At 40.0% G+C, this 20,268-nt stretch overlaps 1 protein-coding gene and 1 pseudogene across 3 annotated transcripts in view; both read right to left on the reverse strand.

The window, feature by feature from the left end:
• Window positions 1-970: 970 nt before the first annotated feature.
• CDKL4 (cyclin dependent kinase like 4) overlaps window positions 971-20,268 on the reverse strand; it is a 61,140-nt gene continuing 41,842 nt past the window's right edge. Inside the window, exons 10-11 of one of the 3 annotated variants that reach the window (XR_006734667.1) lie at window positions 1,365-1,469; window positions 971-1,089 (exon numbers count right to left, since the gene is read on the reverse strand). Coding sequence is in view for 2 of the 3 variants with exons in the window: in XM_045549450.1 (XP_045405406.1) it covers window positions 1,443-1,469 (27 nt within the window). In the remaining variant the exon portion in view is untranslated. Of the gene's footprint in view, window positions 1,470-17,957; window positions 18,356-20,268 lie in introns of those variants that run through there. The other 2 variants (XM_045549450.1, XM_045549451.1) reach the window with 2 other exon arrangements.
• LOC123636621 lies at window positions 9,018-9,634 on the reverse strand (annotated as a pseudogene).

Genomic DNA, 20,268 nt, shown 5'->3' on the forward strand with positions numbered 1-20,268 from the left:
CCTAGGCAACAGAGTGAGACTGTGTCTAAAAAAAAAAAAGGAAAAAAAGATAAGAATAGAAAATACACCAAAATGGTAAAAGGAGTTAGGTTTGGGTGGTAACTTCCTTTTTCTACTTTCATGTTATATATTTCGGGTTACATGTGCATGTAATGAATTTGAGTTTCTATACATTATTTAAGGTTTACTTAAATGTACTGTAAAACCAGATTAGAATTCTTTAAGAAAATAAGTTAAAAAAAAAAAGCCTTGGAGTAGTACAAAATATTAAAGGAAGTTGGGTTTGGATGGTGATATTCTTTCTTCTACCTTCAAATTTTCTTGAATTAGCACACATTAAACTATAATAAAAACAGGTTACTAGAGCTTTAAAGATAATTATAAATTCAGCAGAGATCCTAAGCATTGGGGTTGAGAGGTGATAATTAGTTATGTCGATTTTCCATTGTGGTTTCTTAATTAATTGTGAACTGAACCCAGCAGTCAGAGAGATGACATGACATTTTTTTTATTTTTACTACTATACACCTAGATTAGAGACTGTAGCTTGACCTGTGATCAGAATTACGTTTCTTACTGTTTCTCACTCAGAGTTAACTCCCCCACCCTGCACAGGGCAAGGCTCCCTCCTGCGCAGGGCAGCGTGTCCCAGAGGAGGATCAGGCCCGAGGAGAAGCTGCTCAGAGAGAGAGGGGCGGCCACACGTCCACGCGGCCTACACGTCGGGTCCTTTCCTGCCCTCACCCGGCAGATGATTTACTCTGCAGGAGAAGAGGGGCTGAGGCAGGCTGGAAAAGGGCAGAAGCCCATTCCCAGAACTCTCAAAAGATTGTCGATGCTACTTTATAAATTCAGAAAGGAACACAGGGAGAGGAAGAAAACGGCTTCTCGAACAGGCGGTGTTTTCTACTTTTCTCTTTTATGTGAGGTTGTGCTCCAGGCTTTCTGCTCCAGTAGCTTCTGAGAAACTTGCAACGACAAAGAGAACTGGAGGGGAAACCACAGCAGCTGAGAGATCTCCACAGGTGTGAGAAGCACGGCAAATGGGCACGAGGATAACCGGTGAGGGAACGTGGACAGGGGCGCAGCCTGGAGAAGGGACGAAGGCAGACAGCTCAGGGGACACCCGACAGCCCTCGAAGGACCTCGGAGAGATGGGTTGTCGGCGCTAGGTGCTCAGAGGAAGTGAGTGCTGCAGGGAGCTGCAAACACCGGTGTCAACTCAGATCTGCACCTGGAACCACCAGCCACACCCGCCCTCCTCCCCGTCTGTACCCAGCAGCGAGCCCTACTCCCTGCAGCCAGCCCGACACAAAACAGTTCGCTCTAAAGAAAGAGGATGGTGCAGCAGTAATGGAACAAACCTCCGCACTTTGGCTTTAGGGACTCCAGGTTCCTCTTCTGCTCTCCCTCCAGCGAAGCCATCAGTCAACAAGCTCAGCTCACTTAGGCAGATTTATGAGGAAAACCTGAAGCAAAAGAGACCATGATAGAAACAAATGGCCTTAGAGGAAAACAAGAGACATGAAAAATGACAGAAAGCTTAAGAAGGACGGAGGACTAATCCAGGCAGCCTGACATTGGACTCCTACGAGTTATGAAAGACAAAACAGAGGAAAGACAATTATAAAAGAAATGATATAACCATTTTCTAGCATTGAAGGACATGAAGGAGGAAAAGAAGGGAGAAAGAGAGGGAGGGAGGGAACGAGCCTATGCCTAGATTCAGCATTGTAAAAATTCTGAAGACTAGAGATAGAGAAGTGTCCTAAAAGCTTAGAGTGGCAAAAACAAACTAAAGCAAAAACAGGCCTTCTATTGAGAAATGAAAATCAAGTTGACTTCAAATTACTTATCAGCAAGATTGTATGCTGGAATATTATGGAGCAATGCCTTCAAAATTATGAGGGAAAAGTATTTTCTTTTCTGTTTTTATTTATTTATTTTTTTGAGACAGCATCTTGCTCTGTGGAGTGCAGTGATAGGATCACCACTCACTGCAGCCTCGAACTCCTCAAGGGGTCCTCCCACCTCCGCCTCCCAAATAGCTGGGACTGCAGGTGTGCATTACCACATCAGGCTAATTTTTAAATTTGTTTTGTAGTGATGGGGTCTTGCTATGTTGCCCAGACTGGTGTCAAACTTCTGGTCTCAAGCAGTCCTCCTGCCTCACTCTCCTAAAGTGCTGGGATTACAAGTGAGAGCCATCACACCTGGCCTTCTATACATACCTAAACCATCTATCAAATGACAGTAAAAGACTTTCTTCTTTCTGACAAACAAGATTTAGAAAAAAGGAAGTGTAATCATACTATTCTGCTTAGATGCGCAGTGAACGATAATTTATAGTTGTCCGTGGTTCCCCTAGTAAGACCACTCCACCTTTAGCTTCCACCGCTGTGCAGCAGGTGTGGTAGATTGAAAATTGCCACAAATTTTCCCTTCACCTTCTCTTCTTTTCTCTCCCTTTTCCTTTTTTCATTTAAAACGTATTTATTGGAGGTGACCAAGGAGGTGATCAGTAGGGTTGGGGCTGAGGAAGCAGCCAGCAGAGTCAGGGCTAAGGAGGCAGCTGATGAGGGTTTGAAGCTTTCTCCTTCAAAGTCCAAGTCCAAGTTCTCCCAGAGGTCCACAAAGGCCTTCCTCGACTGGTCCAGCTGCCTTTCTGATGTCAGTGCGTCTCTCTGCCCCTGCGCCCTCTGCTGCAGGCACCCTGGCCGCCTGCCTATCCTTGGAGCACACCAGGCTTGTTCCTGCCTCTAAGCTTCCCCACTGGCTCCTCCTCTGCCTGGAACATTCCTCTCCCAGACAGAAACACAGCTTCTCCCCCATTCAGATTTCTATTCAAATGTGACTTGTTTTTTTTTCTCTTGTTTTTTTTTTTTTTTTTTTTTTAATTAAGGTGAAATTCCTATTCCATACAAATAACCATTTTAAAGTGTACAATTCAGTGTCATTTAGTATGTTCACAATGTTGTGTGATCACCACCTCTTTCAAAATCAAGTGTCACTCTATTGCTTGACTGCCCTGCTTAAAACTTACCTCCATCTCTGTCGGTCTTTATCTCTTTTCCCTGCTTTGTTTTTCTTCATTGCACTTACTTAATGTTTTATTTTGCATTTGTTTTCTAGTTGATTGTCTCTTTCTCTCATTAGACTGTAAGTTTCACAAAAGTGAGGGCTTTGTGTGTCTTGGGAATGCTATATCCTCAGTACCTAGGCTATACTTAGAGTAAGCCTCAAAAATGGTTGTATGAAAATCATAACGCAAACTCTGCTTATTGTATTTGAACTTTTAGAATCAATCTATAGAGAAGAATGAAAAACGAGTCTAATCACAACACCTCAATGATGCAAATTACAGCAGACTGAAGTTAGCAGGTAGAAATAGGAAAGGAAAGGTCGTGGGAGAGCCAGATGTGATAATATCTCCCACCTTATGAACTACATATAGTTGATTAGTTAAAAAAGAGGTGTAAGTATATTATGTAAAAGTATGAAGTGGGCTGGGGGTGGTGGCTTATGCCTGTAATCCTAGCACTCGGAGAGGCAGAGGTGGGAGGATCGCTTGGGGCCAGGAGTTCGAGACCAGCCTGAGGAACATAGTTAGACTCTGTCTCTACAAAAAAATAGAAAAATTAGCTGGGCATGGTGGCACATGCCTGTAGTCCCAGATACTCGGGAGGCCAAGGCAGGATGATCACTTGAGCCCAGGAGTTTGAGGTTGCAGTGAGCCATGATTAGGTCACTGCACTCTACCCAAGGCCACAGAGCAAGACCTTGTCTAACAACAACAACAACAACAACAACAACAACAACAACAACAAAATACGAAGTGATTCAAAAGGGAAACTAAATAATGCTGTATCTATTTGGAAGGGAAGGAAGGTAGGAATGAGAGGTATCAAAAATTGAAATTCCCAATTAACAAAGTAATAAAATGATTTTGTTTAATATCAATACTTTTTTTCTTCTTTTTCAACTAAGTGGTGATTTGATAATTTCAATACTTTAATGATGCCAATGGTGAATATTAACTTTTTTTTTTTGAGACACAGTCTCACTCTGTCACCCTGGGTCGAGTGCAGTGGCATCATCGTAGCTCACTGCAACCTCAAACTCTTGGGCTCAAGCGACCCTCCTGCTGGGACTATAGGTGCACCACAGTGCCTGGCTAATTTTTCTATTTTTTTTTTTTAATAGAGATGGGGGTTCTTGCTCAGGCTGGTCTTGAACTCCTGAGCTCAAGTGATCCTCCCACCTCGGCCTCCCAGAGTGCTAGAATTATAGTGTGAGCTACCACACCTGGCCAATATTAACTTTTATTACTACTTTATAAGTGCAGTTAACAAAGGTGTGAATCCTATTAGCTGTTGTCAAGCACTGTGGTATCTTCCTCCGAAGCTGGTGCGAGGCAGCCTCCTATTACTCAATGCTTCTGTGTGATCCCCACCACACTGGATCTGGGCTGGCCCTGAGACTCACTCGACCCAGTAGGAAGTGGAGGAAGTGACACCCTGCCTGCCCTGAACCTAGGCTTTAAGAAGGCCTGGCAATTTCTGTTTTTGTGCATTTTGGAGGCCTGAGCAAGCAGCTAAGTCCTGCTACCCTGCTGGAGGAACTACGTGAAGAGATCACAGGGAGAGAAAAAGGCCCTGAGATTATAGGGGCAGGAGACAGCCCGGCTGCCCCAGTGCCACAGCCAAGCCCAGGCTCCTGCCAGACATGTGGGTGAAGCTGTCTTGGGGGTTTCGGCCCTACCACTATCTGACTGCAGCAGCATGCAATACCCTAAATGAGACCAGCAGAAATAATCTTCCCACTGAGCTCCAGCTAACCCACAGAATCTTGAGAGATAATAAGATGGCTGTTGCTTTCAGCCACCAAGTTTTGGGGTGGCTTGTTATGTAGCCAAAGATAACTGAAACAGGCTGTTTAATCTTCTTCTGTCAGGTCACCCACTTCCTGCTCGAGTTCCAGATTATCAATCCCAAAATTCCAAGAACCAGAGAGCGAGGGGCTAAGGACGAGAGCCAGGAGGACAGAGAGGAGAGAGCAGGCAGCAAGAGTATGGTTGCCACATGGGGTGAAGTGGGAGTGGAAAAGACCCCCTGTGGTCAGGGAATCAAAAGACTTTTATACTCATAAATGTCCAAACTCAAATTTGAAGGTTTTTTGTGCCACTACTATAAATACCCTGCCTCTGTTTTCATATTTTCTTCCAATTCTTAGTCAAGACTACTACCCACAAATTGCTTTATCTGAGCAGAATTTTTGTGAAAATAAAGGAGCCGAATTCATGGCTGGATACTTCCTAGGGGAAAATTCAGAACTCCAAGGAAAATGCTTAGTTGCTCCCTCTTTCCCTGTAGGTGGGCTTTACTTGAACTGGGCCCATTAATTTGTTTTGAGAAATGGACATGACATGCACCACTCCTGAACAGAACATTCGAGAGGCATTGCAAGTTTCCACTGCGCATTTTGTTCCTATGGTCTCTGCCATGAGAAAGGCATGTCCCCTAAAAGTGCTGCTCCTTTAGCCTGGGTCCCTGAATGAGAGGACATGTGAACCTGTCCTCTAACTGCAGCCTGGAGCAGAGATGCAGCAGCCAAACACAGCCACTGACCTGTAACATGAGCAGGAAATAAATATTTCTTGTTGTAAGCTACTAAGATTTTGAGGTCATTAAGCAGTATAATCTATATAATCTGGCAAAACCCAACCAATAGGAAGTCTAAACTCTAAGAGCTTCCAGAGGGGAGACAAGAAACCTGGTAACTTACAAGGGAGCTGGAGTCAGATAATATCAGACTCAACATTGGCAATGCCAGGTATCAGAAAGCAATGGAGCCCTGTTTTCAAAGTTGTGAAAGAAAATTATTCTGATCTTTAAACTCTGCAATGGGCTGGGCATGGTGGTACGCGCCTGTTGTCCCAGCTACTTGGGAGGCTGAAAAGGGAGGATTGCTTGAACCTAGGAGTTTGTGACTAGACTGGGCAACATAGTGAGATCCTGTCAATAAAATAAAAATAAAAATAAAAATCTGTAATAGACAAAACTATGAAGATATACATGCAAGGGCCTGGAAAGCTTACCCTCCATGTGTTCCTCATGAAGACAAAAAAAATTCCATTATATTTTTATCCTATAAAAATGAAAATAATAAAAAAAAAACCTCTGTACTGTTAGTGGGGGTATAGGGAAATATGATAGTGGGGATGTAAGTTAATTCATTTCCAGAGAACTTAGTAAAACATATAAAAAATCCTAAAAATGTTCCCAAACTTTTGATCCAGCAATTGTATCTGCAGTAAATTATTTGAAGAGAATTAGCATTAGTGCCGGCAAAGATTTAGCACTAAGATGTGGCAGTCAGCCTTATATATAATAGTGGTAATCAGAAAGAGCCTAATGTACACACCAGGCAGGCATTAACTATGATGTAATTTTTAAAAATATTCCTTTAAATAAATAATTCATGAAGGTCTTATAAAATTTAAAAAGACACAAAGGCCATTCAGTAAAAAAAATGAACCTTTTCCCACCCCTATCCTCCAGCTACTGAATTCTATATTTGAAGGCAACTGACACAAGTTTCCCTTTCGATCCATCCAGAGACATTCTCTCCCTCTATATCTCCCATATCTGTATCCATAGCTATATCATTTTCTTTTATGTATATGGTAACATATTATACACACTGTTCTCCCCTTTGCTCTTTAAACTTAATTCTTGGAGATTGTTCAATATGAGCACATGGAGATCTATTTCATTCTTTTAAACAAACACCGAGCTTTGCTGTGTATCCCTTAATTCATGTGATCTTTGATAAGATCATATTTGCGGAAGATTTGTAGAAGAACATTTAGTAGTGTGGACAGACATTCATGATTTATTAAGTGAAAAAAAATAAAGCAGCAGATTACAAACTGGTTAAGAGCCATACTTGTCTTGAAGTCTACAAATAGTCTCTTTCAAATGCTTAGGACACACATGCACGTATTCACATGAAAGCTGGGCATTTGCCATTACAAATTCCTGGAATGACACATCCACTGTGCCCTTTGTCCTAGTGAGTTGGCCTTTGTAGTCAGGGAAACGGCCCTGGTTCATGATCTAAGGAAATATTAGGGAGATAGTTCAGCATAAGATAACACACAGGGTTTTATTGTTCTCTGGGTACTTGGTGATCTTAACATACTTTTCTTTTCCATGCTTGAGGTAAGCCACGGAACGGTCTGTACCACCGCCTCCTTTGTTTGCTATTATTTAGAGTTCGAAAAATGTCAGAAGCATGGACTAATCAGTATCAGAGGCCTTTCAGTCCTGCAGAAACTATGAAACCAACCCTAGGAGAAAAACTAGTTGCAGTCCCTGAGATCAGGCCCTAGAGATGGGCCTGCCCTGCACCTTCTGACTTTTCCCTTTGGCATCACTCTGGCTGGATGCTGGACCCTTACTGGGAGCAACGAGAGTAAGAGAGGTGCCCGGTTCAGATTCCTATATTCTTAAGAGCCTGCATTAGCTGGAAACTTACCTTTGCTATCCACAAATGATGTTCATATTGAAACAAGCATTCTTGTTGAAATAAACTTTTTATTTTGGAATAATTCTAGATCTACAGAAAAGTTGCCAAGATAACACTAATAATTCCTGTGTACCCCTCATCTAGTTTCACCTAATGTTAATATTTTAAGTTACCATAGGACAGAAACCAACGTTGGTACACTAAACTCTAGATCTTATTTGGATTTAATCAGTTTTTCTGCAAATGTCCTTTTCCTGTGCTAGTATCCAATCCGGGTTCCCACATTGCATTTTGTCATCATGCCTCCCAAGCCTCCTCTGATCTGTGATAGTTTCTTGGAGTTTTGAGGAGTACTGTTCAAGGATTTTGTAGACTGTCTCTCAACTTAGGTTTATTTGATGTTCTTTTCTCATGGTTCTACTGGGGTTATGGGTTGTGGGGAGAATACCAAAGTGCCCTCATCATCACATCAGATCTGAGATACAGGCCACCAATGTGACTTACACTGGTGATATTAACCTGGGTCACAGATGAAGGTGGAGTCTGCCAGTTTCTCCACTGTAAAGCCACAAATTTTTTATCTTTCCATTCTCTGTTTTTTAGGAGAGATTCAATAAGTCCAGGCTACACTCAAGGGGAAAGGGAACTGAGTCCTATCTTTTGGAGGGAATAGTTTCTACATATATTATTTGGAGTTTTTCTGTGAGGAGGATATGTTCCTCCCTTCAGTTTATTTATTTATTCAATCATCTATATATATACAAACATCCTTTTGATTAAAAGTAATAAATCCATTTATTTAAGTAAAAGGGGTCAGGTCATTACTCATGCTTTAATTAATTTTGTTTCCTGGTTTACTATAGTATTAACACTTTATTTTTCCTTATACAATAATGTGTTCCTGGGGCCTAATGTTCTCGCACACCAGTAGAAAAACAAAATTTGTTATCATCTCTTAAAGAATTGAGAATTGCATACAAAAACCTAACATAAATTAAAAGGATGAATAAAGTTACAGGTGTAAATGCAAACCACTTCCAGCTCAAGACAGGTAACCACCCACAGTGTTCCAGCAGGAAAACATTAGATAAGGAAGGAAACTAACTGGATCCTAAGACTTAGGCTTTTCCAACCCTGTAAGACAGGCAAGACGAAAATGACAACTGGTTCAGGAACTCTTGCCAGCCTCTAGAGAAATCCTGGACTAGTCTGCTCTGACACTAATACCCTGCACAGATCCAGGGGCTGATGGCCACACAGGCCATGGATTCTCTTCCACAAGGATGTTCTCTCACCTCAGCCACAAAGTGACCAAGCCACAGGTACTAAGCGTTCAAATCAAAGATATGTACAGGGTATTAAACATATATCAAAGGAACCGTTAACCTGCAAGCAAGGTCAAAATCAGCAAGAAGTTCTGCAATCTAGTGCTGGGCCAGATACAAGCTTCAAGGACAAATTTCTGTTCAAAGGCTTATTGCAGCTTCAGGAGGCTAGCACGAGGTATATACATTTGCCAGAGCGAATTTATACTTCTGAATTAACTCATGCAGCAAATGCTGTGCATCTGCTTGCAGTCCATTTAGAAGCACTTGCTGTGGACCATGGACTGGCCCAGCTGGTCATCCTCCTGCTTGCTGACTTACCTCTGCTGGCAGGTGACAGGGCGGCCAGGATGGAGCTGAGTACTTGCTCTCAGGGCAAGCGATGATCTCGATCTTTCTGGTGTTGGGCACCAGGGAGGTGATCTTCTGCATCCAGTAGGCGATGCCCGGGTATGTGGTGGTGCCACCAGACAGCAAGGTGTTGGCGCACAGGTCCTTGCGGATGTCCACGTCACACTTAATGATGGAGTTGAAGGTGGTCTTGGGGATGCTGCAGGACTCCGTACCCGGGAAGGCAGGCTGGAAGAGTGCCTCGGGATCAGTCACTGCGGATGGGTGATCACCTGGCCATAGCTCTTCCCCCGGGAGGAGGGGCACGCAGCGGTTGCCCTCTCCGGCTCCAAGTCCAGGGCTAGGTAGCACAGCTTCTCCTTGATGTCACGCGGACCTTCAGCTCGCTGCACTGGGGAAGCTGCGGCCGCCGCTGGGAGGATCTGCATGAGGTCAGGTCCCCAAGCAGGGCGCCGTGGCAGGGCGTGGCTCTCAGAGATGGGCACGTGTGGGTGACTCGTCTCCAGAGTCCACGACAATGCCAGTGATAGGAGCAGAAGTGCACAGGGGGAGCAGGGCCTGGATGGCCATGTACGTGGCCAGGGTGCTGAAGGTCTCAAGCATGATCTGGGTCATCTTCCCTCTGCTGGCCTTGGGGTTGGGGGGGGCCCAGTCAGCAGCGCCGGGGGCTCCTTGCGGGGCCACGTGCAGCTCGTTGTAGAGATGTGGTGCTAGACCTCCGCGCTGTCCCAGGTGGTGGCAGACGCCAGGGTGAAGATGCAGCGCCTGCCCTGGGCCTCGCCGCCCGGGTGGGAATGAATCCTCTGCCCCAAGCACAGCCCCACGCCCTGGCGCCTGGTGTCCGACAACGCAGGGGAACGTGGCTACGCAGACGTCGTCCCCGGGAAAGCCAGCTTCGCACACGCCGATTTCTTCTTCCATTGCGATCACGGAGTGGCCGGAGCCCGCGGAGTGTGGGCTGGCGACGGCGAGTGACAGCCTCTCATGCTTTTAGTGAGACCGAATACAGACTCCTCTAGGGGCTGCTACTGGATACAGGAACGCGGGGCTCTAAAAATAGTTTAATTTCAGCTCTGCCAAATATCGGCTGTATTACTGAGGGCAAGTATCTTAATTCTCTACTCAGTTTTCTTTTTTCAAAAATGGAGATATTAAATACTAACAATACTATTATTAATATTATATAGGGGTGTAAAGATTCAATTCCATGAGATAAATTCACCTTAAACCAATAGCATAGGGTCTAATACATAGTAATATTAACATATACTATTGTTATTACGTGATTTAATTTAGTAAGTTTAGAAATATATATGTACATGTGCATATGTGTACGCACGCACAGAGAAAATCAGAGGTCGGTAATATCATTAGTGATTTTTATTTTCTTCTCTTTATTTGTATATTCTAGGTTTTCTATAATAAACCTTTATCATCTTTTTAAAAAGGGGAAAAATAATAAAAGTTAGTCCCCGGATTAATAACACCTGGCACTACTGAACATGTGGAAAATGACAGCTATCTCATACCACTGCTGGGAAGAGAACTTGGTAAGTTTTTTCTGAAGTGTCTCGACAGTAAGAATCATACGCATTAAAACGTTGCAGACTATCTGACTCAGCAATTCCATTTCTGGCTATTTATTCAGATGAAAATATTGTACAGTGTATATTCATACAAATGTTCAGTGCATCAATTATAAAAGCAAAAACTCGTAACAACTGAATGCCTAAATATATAGTAGTGTGTAGCCAAAAGATCATTTTGTATTAATAGAAGAGCATTTAATAAAATTTTTTAAATGTTCACAATGCATTTAAATGACAAAGGGCAGTTAGAAAAATCATGGCCAGTATAATTTTATTTCTATAAAATATACACATGCATGCACAGAAAAGATTATTTAATATGTATATACACACACAATATTATCTAAATGGCAGTAGTTATTATCTCAGGATAGTGAGATTATAAGTGACTTCCTATTTTCTTATTTGGGTTTATCTATATTTTCCAGATTGCCTACAAAAACCCTATATTATTTTTGGAGGTAGAAAAGGCAATACTATTTTTAACATGCTCATCATAGAAAATTTGGAAAATACAAAAGCAAACTGCAAAGCAGTATTATAGGATGATCTTATAAAATATTCACCAAGCACTTAATTTTACTTGTCTCTTAAGAGAGGGGATTGTGGTGAAATATCTGAAGGTTTAATTTTTTTCACAATTTTTGTATATTATTATCTCTGTAATCTGAAAAATATCAACTTAAAAATAAATAAAAATCCCATTTTAAAGGGCTGCATAATATTTCACTATACCCAAAAATTCTCCTGTTTTTAGACATTTAGGTTTATTTCCACCTTTTCATTATTATGAATAATAATACTTTGATGGATATCTTTGTTCTCAAGTCTTTTTCTTATTTCTTTATATTCTATGATAAACTTGAAGAAGGGGAATTCCTGGATCAATTTGTGTATACTAATCTTAAAGCATTTTTCTTGAAATGCATGTGTGTATACATAAAGAACAACAGATTTAACTTTCTATTTCTTAACTAAAGACTCTTAAGTTTATGGTTTCTAATTTACTCAAAGAATTTCTCATGGGAAAAATGTATACTCTTTGGAAATATATTCCAGAGTCTTATTTGGAAGGGTTAAAGTCTGGCCTAATACTCTAACAGAAATGGAGGCAATAGATCAATTTGCTATTGATTCATTCTGCTAATATGACAGGGGCCAATTCACTGACGATATTCTAGTATAGACTTGAGAAGAGAGAATTCATCATTCCATGGTTTTATCATCTATTCTATTTTTGAAAAACAAATATAGCCAAGCTTTTAACAAATGTTTTATTGAAATTTAATTGATGTGCCATAAAATTCACCCTTTTAAAGTCTACAATTCAGCAGGGTTTTTTTTTAGTATAGTCACAGATTGTACAACCATCACCACTATCTATTTTTGAACAATTTCATCATCCTTGCTTTTCAAAATTATTTTTCCATTTTATTTTATAATTATACATAAAAGCTGCCTCAAATCCATTATCAAAGAAGGCAATAAAGAGATATAAATAGTTAAATAAACAAATATGGTTTTGACCACCTACTTAATCTATGTTTAACATTTCTTTGGGTCTTTTAACTTTTTCAAGGCCTTGGTTTCCTTATCTGTAAAATCAGAACTTTGGCATGATCTCACAAAGGACTCCCTGATTTGAATTCTTTTTATGTAGCACTCATATGTCCATTCACATTTCATGCTAATTTTACACTGTCTCTTTGGTTAGAGTCAGGCCTTGCATGTACAGAAGAGGAATATGCAGATGACTGCACTTACAAAATGATCCGACGTCCACAAAAAGAGATCAAACATTTTGTTGCAGCTTGGAGCTAGCCATTTAGCTAAGGACACAGTGTTTTTACAGTTATTTTAATTAAGGTTGGCAGTAGAGGAATCACAAATATCAAGATGTAAAAGTTGAGTGAAAATTGAAAATGCCCCAAAGCAGGGGATTTGGCTTTAGACAGTTAATGCTTATCAACTTTAAATGCAAAGAATAAGTGAAAATTTTGGTGGAAATTTTCTGAAAATTTTAAGGCTGGCTCTGCCACTTTCTGGCTACCTCTCTGAATCTGAGATTTCTTATTTGTAAAATGTGGATAATAAAACCTACTTCCTATGTTATCTGGGAAAGTACAGGAGAGAGAATATATATATAAAGCCTCCAGTACAATGCCTGGCATCTAATAAGCGCGTAATGCAATTTAGTACCCTTGGACCAGTTAATCTATCAAGAACTTCAAGGCCATCAGAAGAAAGGTAACAGTACATATAGGTTGGAGAAATGTTGGTCAAAGGATACAAAATTTCAGTTAGGAGGCATAAGTTCAAGAGATCTATTGTACAATATGGTGACTATAGTTAATAACAACATATTGCATTTCTGAAAATTGCTAAGATAACTGATTATAAGTATTTTCATCATGGAAAAAAAGATAAGTACGTGAGGTAATGCATATGCTACTTAGCTCAGTTTAGCCATTCCACAAAGTATATATATTTCAAAACAACATGTACATAATAAATATATATAATTTTTATTTGTCAATTAAAATATTAAATTAGCCAGGCATGGTGGCAAGCGCCTGTAGCTATTTGGGAGGCTGAGGCAGAAGGATGGCTTGAGCCCAGGCATTGGAGGTTGCAGTGAGCTATGTTGATGCCACTGCACTGTAGCCAAGCAACACAGCAAGACCCTGTCTCAAAAAAAAAAGGTATGTATTAATATATGTAAATATATAATACTTGCATAAATTAGTGAAATTAAAATGAATTGAAAAAGCCATAATTTGCCTCCCTAATGTATTAATGATTTGTATTTCAATATTTGATAGCTGTTTTATATTAAGAATATTGATTTAAACTATTTCCTTCCTTTGTACTACATAAGGCTTGAGATTTCTACAATTATTTAATGCTTGTTCCTAGCTTTGGTCCTGTCAAATTCCCTAAAATATTAAACTGCATTGGTCATTATTGTTCCCTTAAGAGATTAGAAATTCTGAAAATTAAAAAAAAAAAACTGTATAAATCTCTGCAAGATAAGGTAATAGGTGGTCAGCAAATTGAGATAAAATCCAAAACACTGCGGATAACGTTCGGGGATTTTTGCATACAGAGAGTGCCGGAAAATCTCCTGGCAATGATGTTGCTAGATGGAGTCTTCTTGGGATCCTGGCCAAGGATGTACTTTAATCCTTAGGAATTGTGCAATTTAAGAATTGAAGTTTCAATTTCACTTGTATTTAATAGCTATTCTCTCTGCCATGTGTTTCTTCTTTGTCAATTTTATTGATCAAAGGGCCTGTTGTGCACTTATTAGGCAAGAATGGGATTCTTCCTCTTCAGAGTGGCGTCCAGCTCATCTATTTATGGCATGCCATCATCTATGGCAACGAGGAGTTTAAAGTGCTTACTAAGGCAAAACCAAACAACAGCAACAACTAAACAGAAACTAAGCCTGGTGTTGAATAACATAAAACATCTTATATATCTTTGGCTTGCTTGAAAAATGAAAGCTGGGCTTTTCCTTACAAAGCAACTGCACCCCCAGGATTTAGCATTTGCCACTGCGGAGCTAGCTGTCTGCCGCAGACAGGACTGAGAAGAGAGATCTCAGAATAGATCGGGAAAGTGGAGGGACGCAGGACTGGTTTCTTCCTTGTGAAGTGGATAGCGCATGATTCCCTAGCTAGGCCCTTACTTTTCCATCCAATCTGCAACAGATCTGAGACAAGGAAGATGGAAGAGGACACAGGAGCAGGACAATAGATAGATGACAGCTCTTTGTTTATGGCATTTCACAAAATATCTCAGCTGGAACGATCCTTAAAATCATCTAGCTTGACTACTCCTTATTACAGACTGAGGGCCAGTGAGGGAGGGGAATATGCCCAAAACTGTGTAGTTAGTAGCAGAATTGGCTCTAGAACCCAGTTGAGGTGTTTTCCACTTTCCCACACTGCTTTGATGAATTTCTTTGGAAGAAAAGATGGCCAAGGCTGGCGATGACAAATCTTCAAAGCAGACAAAGTTTGCTATGGGCATGTTTCCAGCTCCATTTCTCCTCCCTCCTGGTACCCTCCACTCCCAATCCCTAAAGAAAGGCTCCGTGCCTTCACGTTGCCCTCTGGACACCTGGCAGTCCCACCCACCCCAGCCCATACCTCCATTTTCTCAGCATAATGATGACAAACAGGTCTTGGGAAAGCTATTCCTTTAAAGAAATTCACATAAAAATTCTAACTGGTACTTAATCTCCTTACTCTTCACAGTGGGATTGCTTTGAAATCTAATTTCTAATTACATTCTAAAAATGTTCTAATTTCTAAATGTTAAATATTTAAGGCAGAATGAGGAAGGGAGTTTTATCTCTTCTAGGCCAGTCAGCCAGGAGGGCAGAATTAATTATGGTCTTGCTCAATTTCAAGTCATAAAGGGCTCGACACAGAGGGAAAAGCAAGTTGGTGCATAGCAGCACCAGGGGAAGAGATCTTTTGTTCCCGGTTGGAAGTACTGAGAGCTGTCAAGGTATGAACCCGGCACAGCACTCCGGCGTTTGGCACAGTACTAGCCCTGGGTTACATTTGGAAATTGGATTTGGAAATGGAAGAAGGGACTTCTAATGGGTCCCCTGAAGCCAATTCGTGGCCAAGAACCCATTATTTAGTGGTAATATTTGATGGAGTCAACTTTGGTGAAGGATTTTTCTTTCTAAATGAGATTACATTTAAGGAATAAGAGGCTGTATATATGGCATCCAGAGAGATGCCAATCTTTAAAATACACTGTAGGAATTTATTTGAATTCAATCTAAGATGATTTTCAAATTTAGTTTATATAAGATAGTGCTGGTGTCTTACAGGGAGTTTTTAGACAAGATGAAATACAGAGTGATTTTCTTTGATCTGAGTATTGCAGGTAGTAGTAGGAGGAAATTAGCAAATTCAGAGGACAGGAAATTGGGTAACAGAGCAGGTCTTTGTCAGACCACAGAGTGGAGTGCTGAGAATACGGGGGAGGATGAGATAGGATAGGGATTCGAATCCAAGAAAAGTAGTTGTTGGCTAGAGAGGAGGCTAGTTAGGAAAGGAGAGGAACTGTGGAAAGGAGATCTTCAAATGGGGACTTCCTCAGGACAAGTAACAATGTACAAGGATTCTTTCTAGCTGGTGCTTCTGAAGGTTCCTCTTCTCACCATTTTTCCCTCACTGCAAGTATTTCTCAAGGATTGGGACTGAATTTTCTTCCCACTCACAGCACTTCCTTACTGCTTCAGGAAAATAAATTGCTCATATGGTTTCAGTCCCCAGAATACACAGCTTAAATTAAGACTTGAGTCTCTAGCCTGGATGCTTACATTTTCTCTAGTTGAGTAGTTTCTTATAGCTAATCACCCTGGACTGTCTAATGGACACAAATTTGTTTTCTGTATTCCCATCCCTAAAATGATTTTTCTTCAAAATTTCCTGATCCCTCCCCAACCAACTCTTCTATCTCTGATCACTTCAGTTATTCAGGAAATGTCTTGGAGTCATGGTCAGGTTTATTTCATGATGTTCATGCTGATGTCTTCTTTAAGTTTTCTATCAAGATCTTAATTTGTGTCTTCCTGGCACAAACCTCATTAGGCTGGTTCCTCTTGGTGACTACATATGCACTGAAGGTGGATTTTCTTCAGTTGATAGTGTTTGCTAGACAATAAGCAAATATTTCAGAGCATCAATAAACGAAATTGGTATAAAAAGAACAGCATGACATATTTGTCTATTGGAAGATATGAGCCTTTTCATGTTAGGAATGCAAAAGCCACCAAGTGGAAGATATGTGCAGTTGAGTAGGCTGAAATCTCATACTTCTTTGGGGTGTAGGGGACACAACGATGACGGCATTAAAAAAATGTGATGGATTTCTTTCAAGGAACCAAATATTAACTGTGGAAGTTACTATATTGCAAAAAATTAATATATTTGTTTTATTTAATACTTTTAACAACTTCAAGAGGTAGGTGTTATTTTTCTCATTTTAGCATTGAAGACACTGATGATCAAAGGTCATCTTGGCAAAGCCCAAACCTGACCCCGGTTGGATGTCTTTCCATTTGCAGAGGAAGAGGGTAAGTACAGAAAGACAGCATTACCAGCCATACTGAATACTCAGTGCTGCTAGAGACCTTTTTGGTATAAGGAGAAGCTCTTCTCATGCCATAAGACCAGCCTTTTTCCTCAACACACAGAAGATGCTCACTAGCTATGGCTGGTGAGCGAGAGGAAGAGTGAGGAGCACTGGTTAAGAAGCACCCATCAGGACTCAGATTTACTCATTGTTTTTTGGGCAAAGGTAGAAAACTAACAGTCTAGCATCTATCCAGCTATCTAACACAGATGTGGACATCTTTCTTGCAAAAAGAAGAAAGTTTCAGCCAGGTGCAGTGGTGTGTCTGGAGTCCCAGCTACTCCCGAGGTTGAGATGGGAGGATTGCTTGAGGCCAGGAGTCCAACTTGGGCAATATAGCAAGACCCTGTCTCTACAAAAAAAAAAAAAAAAAAAAGAAAGAAAAGAAGTTTTCTTTTAGGCCACTGTGAAAAAATTGAGCAAATTTCTAGCAGGACTATGCTTATTCCTGGTAAAATTACAATGTTGTGACCATTTCTTCATTACAGTGCTTTAGATTTCCCCCACGGGGTGGTTACACTTGTTTTATGAGAAGATGATGGCCACCTTGGAAGCATAGCAGCCTTCACTAAGATAAATAAGATTCAAAGACAGAGGCCAATGGGTAGCAAGGACAAATGATTTTCAGATTCCCTAGAATGTACTTAGAGTTCTAGATTAAATAATATCAGACCTTATGCCTTACTTTAAATGTGCATAGTATTTGAGAACATGTTTTCAACTGTAATGACATGTGATTTATTTTTTTACATTTTATTTAAAAAATTAATAATTTTCTGCTAATTTCTTTCTATTTTTAGTAGAGATGGGGGTCTCACTCTTGCTCAGGCTGGTCTTGAACTCCTGACCTTGAGCAATCCTCCTGCCTCAGCCTCCCAGAGTGCTAGGATTACAGGCATAAGCCACCACGCTTGGCCAATGACATGTGATTTAAAAAAAATATTCTTGTCTCAGTTATCTATTGCTGCATAACAAATCATTCCAAAACATAGTGGCTAAAAACAACAATGATTTATTACTTCTCGCAATTCCTGGGGGTTGACTGGGCACAGGTGGGCAGTTACCCTGTTCTACTTGGTGCTGGCTAGAGACACTCATTTGGCTACATTTGGCTGGTGGCTGTGCTGAGTTGGAAGATCCAGGAAGGCTTCACTTAGGGGTCTGGCTCTTTGGTGCTCTTCCAGTGATCTCTCTCCATGTGGTGTCTCAGTGGTCCAGCCTAAGCTCCTTTGCCGCATGGTAGCTGGCTTCTCCAGAAAGAGGAGGCAGAAGCTGCCAGGCCCTTCTACGGCTAGGTCAAGAAATGATACAGCATCACCTCTGATGCATTCGGTGTGCCTCAGGAAGTCACAAGGCCAGCCTGGATTCAGGTGGAGACGGAGGAGGGCAACTTCACCTCTTGATAAAAGGGTGGCAAGCATCATTGCAAAAGGCAGGAGGGATGGGAGAAATTATTGCAGTCATCATTAGAAACAATTGACTATACTCTTTCAAACACAGGCAGCATTAAAAATAACAAAAGTAGGAAGGTTAGTTCAAAAGGAAAATAAGAGAATTGAAGCATATTTAAATAGTGACCTCATTTATTATTTTACAATTGTTTTTCTCTTTTGATCATTAGTCTAAATTTGGTCTTGAGCCTTTTTCACCTTTTAAAACCCACAACAGAAACTACTGTGATAGCCTGGAATTGAAGATATGAGAGAATTTCACATCCTGTAGCTTCAGTATTATGGAGGGTCAGAGAAATATTTTGATAAGTTGAAACAAAAAGAATCTTACAGCCTTAAGGTAAAATTGTGGAGATGTTCTCAGGGATAAACATCTAGCTAGTCAGACTGGGAAAGATTTTGTTAGTTTTTCCATTTGTAAAACTTTACAACCCAAGGCAGAAAAAAGAATAGCTCGCTATGTTAGCTGTTCAGACATTCCAACCAATAGAAAATTAATATAAATAACAAACTGTGGAATTTATGTATGAAGATAACAGTTTTTCTCATTTAAATACAAAGTATTAGAAAATGAACCACTAGCTGAGTTGAATAGAAATGAGGAGACAGAAATATTTCTACCTTTTATTAAAATAAGCTAAAGAATATATTCAGGTTAAATTATATATACAAATATAAAGTCACCAAAGTATTTAATTGCAAATGTGGTTTTTCTAAATATCTTAAACTAAATTTTTAAAAATACTATATTATGTATATTTAACATAATACAACTAAAACTGCTTTGTAGTGAATGGTTTCTAGTAGTTTAAATTACCATTATGCTAATGACCAAATGCTAATTAACATATAGCTACAATTTCAAGTGAGTTGAAGTACACCTGCTACTATACAAATATATTCTAAAATCATAAGTAGACACACAGCATCTTCAATGTGACAATATTTAGATATATGGTCATTGAGTAGTGTTCACGACAGAAAAATTTTAACTTTAAAAATAAAAATTATTTATATGCCTGTTGGGAAGCATTATCATTTTTGAGCTTGAGTAAATCACATGTGTAACTAAAAAGCTGAGTCCAAGTCTTTGTTGCTAAAATATAAAATGTGTATAGTTTAGATATATTTGTAGAATTCCATTAAGTTATCCTTTACTGAAAGTAGTAAAAATTTTGCTGAGGTTAAAAATTTTCTAAATGTTCTTTGCTTTAATGGATATCTTCATATTTCAGAACATATGTGCCATTTCCAAGCTAAGTAGAGTTAGATTAAAACATCAAAGAATGATTACATATTACTCTGCACACCTATTTTATTTATATTAATTAAAATATAGCGATAATTATCTTCAAAATACACTTTCACTTATAAAGTTTAACTTCTGTTAGTTGTCTATAAACTACTATTTTTTTTAGTGGCCGGTGTGTAGAAAGTATGTAAACTACTGCTGACGTGATAGAGCTAGAAGGGTGTGGTCGTGTGTGTGTTTGTGTGAGCATGAAAGAAAGTAAGAAAGAGAGAGAGAATGGTAACTCCTAGCTCCTGGCTAGATCATAAACACCAAAATTTTATCCTGGTATTATTAATAAAAAACAATCTCTAGAAGGCTCTTCGAGTGGGAGATACGACCAGGGCACAAACACTATGTGCTATAGAGAATCACAGAAGTTTACAGCTACAGGGGAGCCTTAAAATCATCTAGCTTAATTTCTCTCATTTTACAAATCAGAAAATGAAGGCACAGAAAAGTTACACGCTGGGCCAAGGCTACACAAAGAGTTGCAAACCTGGCCTAGAACTCAGTTGTTGTAATTTCCAGATCAAATGGTCTTTCTATTATTTTCTAACTACCACTCT

Source organism: Lemur catta, chromosome 4 (genome assembly GCF_020740605.2).
Source record: "Lemur catta isolate mLemCat1 chromosome 4, mLemCat1.pri, whole genome shotgun sequence".
Taxonomy (NCBI): Eukaryota; Metazoa; Chordata; class Mammalia; order Primates; family Lemuridae; genus Lemur; species Lemur catta.